We start from the raw sequence: 13180 nt of genomic DNA, 5'->3' as shown, positions 1-13180 counted from the left end.
TGGCTATTGTCCGAGATGGATGCCCTCCTGAGTTCTGGTTAGCAGTGGGTCATACGGTGGAGAAGTTCCTGTGTACAAGTTTTTGTTGTGCATTTGTTTTTTAATGGCTAACTCAGTCCATCCATCTTTTCTTTGACCTACACATCTCTCTATTGTTTTTCTTCCTCCAGTGGTTTTTAATCGCCGACAGATCTTACAAAGTCAGTGCCGCAAGCTCTTTCTTCTTCAGCGGCGTGTTTGTGGGAGTTCTCTCTTTTGGTCAGCTTTCCGATCGCTTTGGAAGGAAAAAAGTCTATCTCACAGGTAATCGGTTAGAGTGTTCGTGAACTGAATGAGAGGACTTATTTCCCTGAGGTTCTCGGAGAAATAATGAGGGGACTATTTCCGAAGGTTCTCAGGGAATTGCTGTGTAGACACAGAACTGATTTTATTATACTGGCAGGAGGCTCAAATGCAGCCAAAGTCGATTCTGGCCAAGCATTTTAGAGTGACCAGCATACCTGGGGAGGCCAGATATTTGCAGTGTAAGCGTTTCATTGGTGATGTGCTTTCTGCAGCCCCCAAATTCTAATTCCTGCCTTGTTTCTAAGGAGAGCAAAGATTGACACAGTCTACTAGACCCATTTCCTTACATCTTGTGTTGATTCATTTCAAATGAGGTTGATGGGACTCAGCATAGTTCTCTTGACAAGCTGAGTATGAGCTAGGATTTTTTAATTTCCAGTATTATCATGAATAATTGAACACTGTGTGTGATTGACAGAAACCAACTTGTAACAAAGAAACAGAACTCGGTTTTTCTTTACACTTTTTAAGAGAAAATGTTAAAAAAAAAAACCATAGCTCAGAAAATTTAAGTTTACAAAGATTTATCTTTACAGACTAACAAATGTAGTTTATTGCTTTCATCAAATGCTGTTTTGCCTCTGGATTATTGAATACTGTTCCTCTCTTTCTAGGTTTTGCCCTTGACATCTTATTTGCTATTGCAAATGGATTTTCCCCCTCCTATGAGTTCTTTGCGATAACTCGCTTCCTGGTGGGCGTGATGAATGGAGGGATGTCGCTGGTGGCCTTTGTCCTGCTGAACGAATGTGTGGGCACCGCCTACTGGGCACTCGCAGGTACTGCTTGAATCCCCTGCAGACGTGGAGATGACGAGCTGCTCCAGAAAGCTTTGCAGGGAGCAGCTGTAACCCTCGAGTCTAAAAACGCATTTGGACTTGAGGTGCTCTGTCCAACTATTTGATTTGCTTTCCTGAGTTTATTCTGTATGACCTTGAACGAGTCATTTTATTTGTTGTCCTCTGTGGCATGTCTGTCCTGGGGCCTGCCTCACTGATGGTGCGCTTGCCCCCATCCTCACAGGTGTCTACACATGGTTGTGGGAGTGTCGATTTCCTCAGAAGGGCATTAACTGCTTTTTACCTCAAACTGAGAAGCAGTGCAGAGATAGGAATAGAAATACCAGAAACTCCTTTCTCAGAGCCTTCTTATTCTATTTTATTAAATCCTTGTCTCATAGGCCTTTCTGACTTATACTGTTCTCTTCAAGCCAGCAGGCTGTACTATTGTAGCATTTTTTTTTACTGATGTTTAAGTTCCAGAATGGAGGCCACATTCTGTATTATTTTTAACCATCCCGTCATCTTCTCAAGAACTACGTTACAGTAAAATAAATGATTTAAAAAGTTTATTTGACTTAAAATAATGTCTTGGGAGAGTGACATCTAAGATTCTACTTTGTATGTATTCTGTGGGTTTGCAATGATAAGTTTTTGTCTGTTTTGCTCTTCATTCACTTGACATTTATTGAGTACTACTGATCTTTTTGTACTAATATGGGAAGTAAGCTGACCGTGTGGCTGATAGAAATGTGTCTAAGTGAGGATGAGGGGACACCAGCTACCATTTGCTGAGCATCTGTTATGTGCCAGGTACCGCCCTAGGCATTTGACACATATCTGTAATATTCCCAGAGCTTGCAAGTTAAGAATTTCTACCTTCATTTTATAGATGAGGAAACTGAGCCCCTGAAAGGTGGTGATATGCCTGTTTTCACACAGCTTATAACTGATAGGACCAGGATTGCAACCTGGGTCTGGCTGATGCTCAAGCTCATGTCCTTCCCACTGTTCCCTGAGGACTCTCCTCTTAGAACTTGATTGTGTCACCTCACATGACTGCTGGCGTGGTGGGCCTGTTCTTTCTAACCGATACTGTTTTCGAAGTTGGTGAGGGCTAACGTATTGAGCTGGAAGACAAAAGCTAAGTAAAATAGACTTCGCTCTATTTCTGTGTCCAGTAAACTGTTGTCTAAGCTGAAGGATGTGTAGAGTTGGACAAGTTAGAACTAGGCTGGATAGAGACACCAGCTCCGTCCTAGCAGCACAGGCTTTCTTCCATCTCCCACTCAGCAGTGTTTTATGATTTGCTCTGTCTATGGAAGCTTCCAAAGCCTTTTGGGATGGGCTCCTTTTTCTCCTAACCTAGCTCCTAAGTTAGGACCAATGAGAAAACTTCTGAGTCTTTAATTTGCATTGTCACTTTAATGTCATTTTTTCAAGTAATGGGGTCAGACTTGCCGGGACTAGACTTGCCGGGACTTTCCAAGAAATTAGTAATGATGGTGATCATGATCACTGACATTATCCAGGAAGGACTCAAAGGCGCTCTCTCCTGTGGTTGTGGTTTTCCTGAAGTCCAAAATCTTGCTCACGTCGAGCATCATGAGTACATGTTTTTCATGTACCCAGAACGTTCCTCTATTAAAATATTCACATTTGCCTTTAGTCATTCCATGAAGAAGATGCTCTTTTACAAAACACATCTCCTACCCCCACCCTGCCAGATTATCTAGCATTATTCCTGTCCTGTTGCATGTTTGGGGCAAAAAGAAAGACTTCCTGGTCTCTTGCTCCTTTGCCAGTCACCCAAAGCCAGTGAACAGATTCCTATTAAAGTGCTTTAATGTGCTGTTCTTGTCCTTGAAGCTGAGTTAAGATGAGGCTGTTAAAATTTCTGTAGCAAAGAAAAAAAGAGAGAAAGGAGAAAAACCTGCCACAGTGGAACCAGATGGTTGCCAAATTCAGTGTGAAATTCAGAGCGAGCGTGAGAGAGTTCCCTGAGGGTGGGTACCCTGACTGTACCCAGGACAGAAGTCAGATTCTGCGCACCTGGAGCTAGCTCTTCTCTGAGGAGCTTCCTACATCCCTTTCCCGGGAACCAGGGTCTTCCCCAGAGTTTTGTCCTCGGCCTTCTGTACAAGCTGGATTCTCTCCAGCACAATCTTATACACGCCTCTGACTTCAAATATGCTAATGAATTGCAAGAAGTTTGGAAAAAACCTGAATGATCAGCCATAGGGGATTAGCTCGAAGTGGCCTAATTATTTAGCAGTAAAAAAGCAATTTGGAAATTTATGCTTGATTCAAAATAATATTTGCATTATGTATAAAATACTATATAAAGTATGTACAAAAAAGTATAAGTGTAAACTGAAAACACCCATTTTTGACCAATTTGCAGGGTAGCAATTAACAAGAGTAATGAAGATAATTGATGGAAAATTATTGAGGATTAAAAAATAAAATACTAAAGTATGAAAATTTTCATATTAATATATTTATTATTTAATTGTATTCTATAGTATTAATATGTTGTAACAAAAAGAACTGATGTTCATGGTAAAAAAAGTAAGATATATATACAAGTGAAATATGGAGAATACATCTGGTCCCAGCCAGCTAGAGACCAGCACAGCTAACGTATTGCTGTGTGTCCTTCCAGAGCCCTTCCTTTGCATATCTGTTCCTCAACATTCATTTATTCAACAGACCCTGCCATGTACCAGACACTGCTTTTTTAGGCACTTGCAATAAAAGGGTGGACAAGCCAGGGGCAGGTGGAAGAAGCTCCTTGCTCTTATGCAACTTATATTTTAATCCGGAGAGGCAGAGGAAATATGAGATAATTTCAGAAAATTATAAGTACAATGAAGAAAATTAAACAGAGTAATGGACTAGACAGTAATTGTAGGAGACAGTTACATTAAATAGGATAGAGAAAACCTTGATGTAGGTGTTTGATCTCAGACGTGAATGATGAGGAAGACCTGGGCATGTGAAATTCTGAGAGAACATTCCAGCCAGATGGAATGGCAAGGACCAAGGCCCTGAGGCAGGAATGAGCTTCTTCGAGGGCTTGGGAAGATGCCCGTGGCTGCCGTGTGGAGAGTCAGGGGGGATGGGGTGAGATCAGGTTGGAGGGACTAGACTATATTGGGCCCATGACAGGCCAAATGAGGAATGAGCATTTTACTGGAAGTGCAGTGGGAAGCCAGTAGGCAAATTAGATAGAGGTGCCATGGGACCTTATGCACAGAAACAGTACTCTGGTAGACGTGTGAAGAATGGATTGTAGAGGAGCAAGGGTAGGAATTGAGGGGTCATTCAGGTTGCTCTTGTGGTTGGCCACGGGGAGCCTGCTGGTGCCTTAGACAAGGTGGGAGTAGTGGAGGAGAAGAGAGGGTACATTTGAGCTGGATTCTGGTGGGAATAGGACTTCTAAAGGAGAGAAAGAGGAATCAATGAGACTTCATGGCCTGTGCTCGAAAACTGGATGAATCATTGGTGCCATTTATAGAAATGAAGTCATCACTATACACTATTTTCTAACCTGCTGAAATGAAGCTTTTACTAGTACAAAGTGAGCAGGAATAGCAGAGTTGAAATGAATTGAAAATAAGCAGAAAAGGGATCTTACAAATAGGCATAAATACCTAAAGGCTCATAAATAGTTACAGTTACAATAGTTGCTGTCCAGAATTACAGTACGTAAAAGTGGTGACTTAAAGTGTTCATTTTTATTAATTTTTTTAATCAAATAACCTAGAGCCTTATCACGTCTACGTCTCTGCACCTTATCCCTGTTGTCGTTTCCTGGCATACTTGTGCAGCTTCTTGCTGGACGTGACATATGATGTCTATTGGTTCATTAAATAAAAGTCTTGCTTTCTTTCTAAAACCTCCATCATCTCTGGGACCTCTATTTCTGGTAATGTTATCACAATATTTAAGTTTGTCAAACTAGAACCTCTGAATCATTTCCTCTTGTCCATCATATCAATTGATACCGAGTCTTACTGATTTTAAGTGACAGAGACTCAACTCCGAGGAGCTTATGTATAAAGGGAAATCAGTTGGTTAACAACCAAACCACAGAAGAGCCAGACCTCAGAGATGCCCAGAGCAGGAAGTCAGATGCTTTTCATCTCTGCTCCCCATCCTCTGAGAAGCTTCCTTTGCTCAGTCAGGAATAGGGCCCAGCAGCTCTTACCTTCACCACCAATTCCAGTATTTAAAATCCTGAGGAAGAGCTCTGATTGGCCCAGCTGGGGTCACCCCTGCAGCTAGGGGATCTATGATAGGCAGCCCCCACTTGAACCACAGAGATGAAGTAAGTGGAGGTCAGGTCTCCAAAATATGAAAGAGAGGTTGTTGGATTTAGAACGAGTGCTAGGTAGACAATATTTTGTAATAGCTATTCACCACAGGAGGCTTTCAGCTGGGTTTTTTGGGGAGGTTAATAGATATACAGGGCTATACCCATAGTACAGGACAATATAACTAACATTTGTATAGCATACCTTATTTAGTCTGAAACTAAAACTACCCTCTGAGGTAGGTGGTATTATTTCTGTTGCACTGATGAGGAAACTGAGGCTCGGAGACAGTTAGTGATTTGCCCAAGGTCACACAGTAGCGTGTGGCAGAACTAGGATCTGAACTTAGTCCATCTGAAATGGTCCCATCCTCTGGGCTCTCTTCTTTTTGGCTTCATTGTTGTCAGTAGATACTGAGTGCTCAGAACTGTTCTGAGCAGTGACAAAAAGCCTTATTCTTGGAAACCAGGTGCTATTTGATGCACTGTAATGAACCTGTAATAACTATTATCTTAAATTTCCAGGGAAATCACACTGTCCCCGTTCCCTTATCTGTTGGACCACATGGTCTGAACCTGCTGAATGTGCCGTCCTGCGAGCTCTCCCTTTCAGTTCTCCCTTCTCCTCTCTAGGGCAAACAGTGTACGTCATTATTTTTTGCTGTAGATTGATAATCTATGGACAAGAATAAAAGAAAACGTGTTTTACAGGATTGGTGTACAAAATTATTGTAACGAGATCAACAAAGTCCTGTTGCTATGGGATGCCCTCTGAAATCACCTTTTCCTAGAAGGGTGATAGAGAGAGGAATGGTATACAATGCAGACTCCCTGGTCATACTAGCCGGGGTACAAGTCCCAGCCATGCCACACACAGCTCCATGTCCTTACACAGTGGCCCCGCACCTTCTGAGCTACCTCCTCACTTCGTTTATGGCTAATAATGGTGCCTGCTTTATAGGACAATGTATGTAAAAGGCTTGATGTTCAATAAATAGTAGCTTTTATATACATAAATAGTGGCTATTACTACTACTAATAGCAATGGAAGGATTTAGAGAAAGTGTGTCAGAGGTATAGAATTTGCCAGTATATTGGGCAAGCCACGGGTTTAACCCATCTCAGCATTTATTTAAAAAAATATAGGATTCTTAACAGTCCCATCGTTGATTTTCTTCTCTCAGTGTGCTGACAAAAATCCGTGCTTCGTGGAGCTTTCTACTTGGGAGAGACAGATGAGAATCAAATAAATATAAAATGTCATATATGTGATGGTGATAGATTAGGCAGGGAAGGGTGATAGGGAGAGCTGGGGAGCAGGCTGTGATTTCATAAGGATTTCAGGGACAACTTGTGTCTTAAAGATGAAGTCCCAGTGTTGCAATAATCTCACGACCCAAAGACCTTATTGCCATAGAGCAAAAAACATTTCCAGACCTCAGCAATGGGTTCAGGCAGATGTCGGTACCACATGCAAGGCAGAGAGCATTTAGGCAGACCCTTAAAATTCATCTTGACCACGTGTGGTTTGTATTTTTCATCTGTCCTTCCTCCTTGTCCACGAATTTGCTGGCCCCTCTTCTAAGTTTTATCATCTGATGCTCGATTTTTCTGTAGGTTTTTCTTTTCTGCTAATGTCTCACAAGGAAGGAATTGTCTCTGTGACCTGGGTTGGAAATCGTGCTGCAGATGGTGCTCGCTCCAGTAACAGGTCTCTTTTCCCTGAATTAGGATCGATCGGTGGCCTCTTCTTCGCGGTCGGCATCGCCCAGTATGCCCTGTTGGGATACTTCATCCGCTCCTGGAGGACCCTAGCCATTCTGGTTAACCTGCAGGGAACAGTGGTCTTTCTTTTATCTTTGTAAGTAGTTTTTCCTCTTAGAGTTTTAATTTAATAAGCAGAAGGAATGTCTTAAGAGGATGCGGGTCAATGAGCGACGTTATTCCCTTTCAGGAGTTTGCCTGAACTGACTTGGTGAAGAACTAAATTCCTCACGTGCTCCAATGCTTGGCAGCTCCTGGGAAGAGAGATGCTAAATTAATTCAGAATGCAGGTATCCCTTGTTTAAAGTAAACTCTCAATAGACTGCATTTTAACCTTCAAATTGTTGACGTAGGGTAACAGTCTCTTTTTTAACCTAATGCCTCAAACTTAAAGCTCTTCAGGCTGGATCAGATCCTGTGCAGGTGTGTGACTGAGGTATGATATTGTAGAGGCATCGATTCATCCTACAGATGAGTGTCACTTCAGGGCCTCTAAATGTGGACTCTGGAAGATTCTTCCATATGGGAGAAATCCTTAGAGTGCACGGGCTCACAGCAGTGAAAGGATGATTCCCTGGTCAGGGCAGGGTTCTACCAGTGGCTTGCCCAGAGTGTCACACTGTGGCTCTCTGAATGCTGTAAGGTGAGCCACCAACTTAGGGCTGTTTCACCAGAAGTTGTAATGTGCTTATGAAAGGTTTTCTCCTGAAGTGTCAAACTTCTAACTTTAATCATGAAAATCTTTGGGGTAAATCAAATGCTCAGCTGATGGTACCAGCTTTCTTCTGTGCCATACAGTGAGGGATGCCTGGAGAAGAATTTTCATTCAGATAGATCTTTAATCTAGTGCTGCTTTATTCAGATTCTACTAATTGACATTTGGTGGAGATTGCATTGGAATCTGTTTTCATATTCTCTTTGAAAGTAAGAGAATTTTTAAGTGCAAAAATGAATATAGTAGAAATAGTTAATCTACATTTAAAAAGGCAACATTTATTAAATGCATTTAGTTATGTCAATTGGAGTGAGGTGATTTTATTAGAAAGGGAAACTAATAATGTTTTATTAGCTTGTGTACTGTAAATTTTTGGAATAAGTGGGTACCTAATATAGTTCCTTGAATTAATAAGCATTCATGTAAATACTGGTGGATAAACAAATTTTTAAAAAAATATTTAATCAATCTCATACTTCTCAACCCAATCTGGCTCTCACCTCTCCTCGTGTAGTAGGGCGACTCTGATGGATGATATGAGCTGTTCAGCTTTTCTGTTTTTGAATGTGTGGTCCCAGTTTGATACTGCTTAGTGCTAGGTGGAGACATCCTCAATGGGAAATGAATTCAAGTCATGAAAAATAGGAAGAAGAGGGAAAAGACCCTGTAAAATTGAAATACATATTTATTCTATTAGGCCTGGAATGTGAGGCTTCCCACTGTTGGGCTGCACTTTATCTTCCTAACTTTCTCCCACCCTGTCCCCCGTGCTCTGTGTTCCAGGCACACTAAGCTGCTGTTGTGCCCACTGTACACCTGCTTGTCTGCTTCTCTGCCTCCCACTCAGTGCTGTGCCTGCTCTTTCAAAGCCCTTCTCCGTTTCCTCTCATTTAATTAATAGCCTTCTGGTTTCCTCTGGTGTCACCCCCTCCAGGCTTTTCCTGATCATACCTCCAGCTACAAGTCGTTCGATTTCTTTTCTGAATCCTGCGGCACTGAATGTGCACCCTCCGAGTGGTCCTCTGATTTCTGCCTCAAGCTGGAGTCTCTGTACACCAGGAACTCTGACAACAGCAGGCTCTTTGCTTCGTTACATCTCCCCCAGCACCAGAGCGCGGGGCTTTCCCCACAGTAGATCCTGCATATCTAGTATCTATCGGACAAATGTTGGTACAAAAACATTTGGAACTTGCCTTCAGCATTAACCATCAGCAACATAAGAAAAAGTCACATTATTTTAGAGTCATACCTTGTTGGTTTGCTTTACTAGAAACACTACTTAGCTTAAAAATTCCTCATTTTCACAATACTTGAATTCGAGTAGTTTTATTTTAAAAATCAGTGCTCCCTTGATTTACAAAGATTTTCCACCTTTTAAGAAATTTACAGAACATTTTGAGCAGAGGCAACATTGTTAAGTTATCCCTGTAGCCTCTGAAGGTGACCACAGCGCTGTAAGAAGGCATTGTGTTCAAAGGCTTGCTTTTTCTTTTGAAAACATGTTACTCTTTTGTGTGCATCATCTTCATGTGTTGGAACTCTTGTTCCCCAGTCCGTCCATTGGCACCTAGGCGAGACTTTGTGCAAGTAAGCGTATTGGCTTCTCAAGGTGTGGAGCGGTATCAGGTCCTAAGTTTGTGTAATCAATATAAACCTTTTCTCAAGTAGAAATAGTTTTATTAATTCGGAATCAGATTTCCAAAGCCTGAATATCTCTCAAATATCATCTTTAAAAGTGATTTATAAAGCTATAAAGTAATGTTTATTGCGTATAAACAATTCTGAAAACACAGAGAAGATTAGGGAGGAGGGGAATGACTTAAATCACCCCAAGATCATCACTGTTAATATCTTGGCTATTTCCTTGTTGGTTCCTTTGCAGTCCTCCCAGTCGTCCTCAGTTGTAATTTTTATTATGATAGACTTTCTAGTATCTCACTTATTTTTCCCGAGTGTGTGCTGTATATTCATCACCGAAGTCCTCTCTTCTGTTCTTTTGATTTGTATTTAGACTTAATCGAGTAGTTTACATGGTCCTTCATACACACCCTGTGAATAGGGCCAGTTGATCCAACTGACGATCAGCAGAACGAACTTCCAGCAGAACAACATGTCGCTTGATGATTTACTTGTGTATCAGTAATGATAATCAAATGGCAACGAAGAAAAAATGAAGGGATTTTTCAGGATGTTGTAGAAGGCCTTTGTTCCTGCTTTTGCTGACAATCAAATGGTGTGCATGAATATACTCTCCCCAGTAACAAAACTCCTGGGAAAATCCCTGCCTTTTTGTTTCCATGGTCTTTATTCTCAGCACCTATTTGCTCGATACAAAATGCAAGTGCTCAGTACATGGTTGTTGACAGACTGGCTGTCCGTGAAGTTCCAAATTCTGTGATGTTTGTTGCCAATTCACTATCCTTACTGAAAGGCATGGTGAATTCTAAATAGCCAATATTATTTGTACAAGTTTCATTTTAGGCAAATAATGTCAAGTTAGATCAAAAGGTATTTGATGTGTTTAGTAAACACCGTTTCCGCGTTCCTGCTACAGTTTTGTCATTGAAAAGTCCTCTAAAAGTGTATGCAGAACTGTGAAGAGGAGAAAAGATACACAATGTCTGAGTCTTGAAACTGTTGGGAGATATCAGTGGTGATATAAATGTTCAATCCTTTGTAGTTATATTAGGAAATAGCTATTGTTTTGTAACTGAAAGTTAACCAGAAAATAACCTTTATTCTTTAAGGTCTTGGGGGCTCAGGAATAGCCTCGGGGTATTATTAAAGCCCGAGTGTCAGCTGAGTGGTGTATTTTGAAGCAGTAAATGGTCAAAAGTAGCTAAGATGTGATCAACCCTGTTTGATTTTTATGTTTAGTCTTAGAATAATCTCTCCCTTCTTAAGAACATATCACTATGTTAAAACCACTTTTTTAAAAATTTATTTTTTCTGATGAGATAATAAAGATTTTTATCTTCTCTGTGAGACTTCTTCAGAACTTAAAAAAACCTACCAACTCTGCAGTATTATTCTGACAACACTTGGCTATGATTTAGAGCCATAGTTCTGATTATGCTTTATGAAGAATTTGTATTATTCAGTATTATAGACTTCACTTGCCATTCAGATATTAGAATTGGCTTAAAAGGAAATGCGTACTGTTTACCTTTTCCTCTGCTGTTTTGGAAGCGTGTTCTTGGTTTCCGTTCATAAAGTAGGCCACCGTTGAACGTTGGCATGCTGTTGAAAGTCCCCCCTCTCTTTCTTCTGTATGTCGTTGGGAGAGTCATGTTTTCAACCTCACGTGGAATCCGGTTGTGGTGAGGGAATCCGTGTACTGCGTGGGTGAATTGTCTCCTTCCTGTGCACACGTACCTGTATGAATATACAGCCTTTAATGACATCTCTTTCAGATTCATTCCTGAATCCCCTCGTTGGTTATACTCCCAGGGTCGACTGAGTGAGGCTGAAACAGCTCTGTACCTCATTGCCAAGAGGAACCGCAAGCTCAAGTGTACGTTCTCACTAACACATCCAGCCAACAGGAGCTGCAAGGAGACCGGAAGTTTTCTGGACCTGTTCCGTTACCGGATCCTCTTGGGGCACACTCTGACCCTGATGTTCATCTGGTAATTATAGCTAAGGGGTGTTTTGTTGATCTTCAACTGAGATTGCTAAAAGTCTATTGATAATCTGCTCCTTCTTCAGGGGTTACAGAAGATTTTACCTCTTTTGTCAGCATGAGGTTGTTTACACAAAAACAAGGCCCCCAACCCTTAGTGACTGGTGTTGTGCTCACCTCTGTTTTCACGGCACCCTCCCTATCTCAATGAGGAAGTGATGGTGCCTGACCACAGGTTGACTGAACTTGAGTAAGTAGTCATCAGAAACATGTCTTTGCTCATGAGGTAGTTCATGTAAATATTTAAGTCCCCCCACCCCAAAAAGGAAAGCAAGCAAGCATATCAGAAACAGAAGAGTTTCTAAATAGGACTTTAAAAATATACGTACCTTTGGTTTTGGCATCAAGCAGTTGGATAGCACATTCTAACCCAATGCACTGTGCCACATTTTGAGTGGCTTTCTCACACACTCACTCACTAGGGTGGGCTAAATGTTATCCTTGTACAAATGGATCCTGGGAGTGTAAAATGACCGACTCAAAGCCACACATGCAGATCAATGAATGAATGAATTAGCACTCTCTGAACCTGATTTTCTGGTTTAGCATATTCCAGCCTGCCTCTCAAAATGCTCTCAGGATTAACATAAATTGCACTGAATGATTCAAGATGGTTCCATTCACATCATAAAGTTGTGGAAAGGGGAGAAATGTATGGGCAATACATAGAATTTGTGAGATGCACGTATGTTGTAGTGTCGTACGTTCTGCTAGGGTGTCATAGATGTATTTGGTCCAGTATTGGGTGTGAACATCATACTTAGTGGCTTAAAGGACTCTTGTGCTGTGGTTGGTTTGTATGTGTTTGCCATGAAGGCTGCATGAAAACTTACATTTTCATGTGGGGATAAATGAGGGTAATTTTATATGAACGCGATCTTATATATAAAGCTAAAAAGAACAGTAGATTGAGAATAAGAAACTGCAAAGTTATTTTTCTGTATCATCATTCTGTTTTCCTACCCAACCAAGTACTGACTGCCACCTGTATGGTCGGGGCCAGGTCACACCAACTGCCACCTTCCCACAGAGCCAGCACAGTGCTGGAATGTCACAGATGCATAATAAATGTTGAACAAAGGGCACAAGCTTGGAGGCATGGAGATTAAGGGAACCTTTAAAAGCCAAACCTGGCAACACAACATAGAAGCTGCTAATTTGAGGTTCTTCCTACTGTGCATTAATAAACTTACAACATTTGTTCAGGTACTTAGGACTCCATAAAACTCTGCAAATGCATGTCATATAGACAGTCAGTCAAACCCTCTACCTTGAAGGAAGCACCGACTTCTTAGAGATTCTCTACTTCTTGTTTTTAAGTTTTTAATTTTTTCGAGGCATATTAACTTTTGGGTTCTGACCTTCGGGGAATAAAAAACAGATGAACAAACTAGACTTAGAGCCAGGGAGAATGTCCCTGTTTATTTTATATCTTACACAGCCAAAGGAGCTCTTCTCAAATAAACTTCTTCCCCCTGGGCTCAGAATGTTAAAACACATGATAATAGAGACAGTGTCGTTCCACATGCTGCCATTCTTTTTGAAGACGCTATAAAATTCTACAGTCTTTTCTGTGG

General features: G+C 41.2%; 1 protein-coding gene across 7 annotated transcripts in view; it reads left to right on the top strand.

The window, feature by feature from the left end:
* The window catches only part of SLC22A15 (solute carrier family 22 member 15), a 110985-nt gene that overhangs the window by 39708 nt on the left and 58097 nt on the right, over positions 1 to 13180 (top strand). For all 7 annotated transcript variants that reach the window (XR_002808124.2, XR_011438742.1, XR_011438741.1 and 4 more), the window contains exons 3-6: positions 171 to 303; positions 960 to 1124; positions 7174 to 7303; positions 11335 to 11550. Coding sequence is in view for 1 of the 7 variants with exons in the window: in XM_023641352.2 (XP_023497120.1) it covers positions 171 to 303; positions 960 to 1124; positions 7174 to 7303; positions 11335 to 11550 (644 nt within the window). In the remaining 6 variants the exon portion in view is untranslated. The remainder of the gene's footprint in view (positions 1 to 170; positions 304 to 959; positions 1125 to 7173; positions 7304 to 11334; positions 11551 to 13180) is intronic.

The sequence above is a fragment of the Equus caballus genome, chromosome 5 (assembly GCF_041296265.1).
Source record: "Equus caballus isolate H_3958 breed thoroughbred chromosome 5, TB-T2T, whole genome shotgun sequence".
Classification (NCBI taxonomy): domain Eukaryota; kingdom Metazoa; phylum Chordata; class Mammalia; order Perissodactyla; family Equidae; genus Equus; species Equus caballus.
Note: the sequence above shows the minus strand (reverse complement) of the source record. Positions and strands in the feature narration are given on the sequence as shown.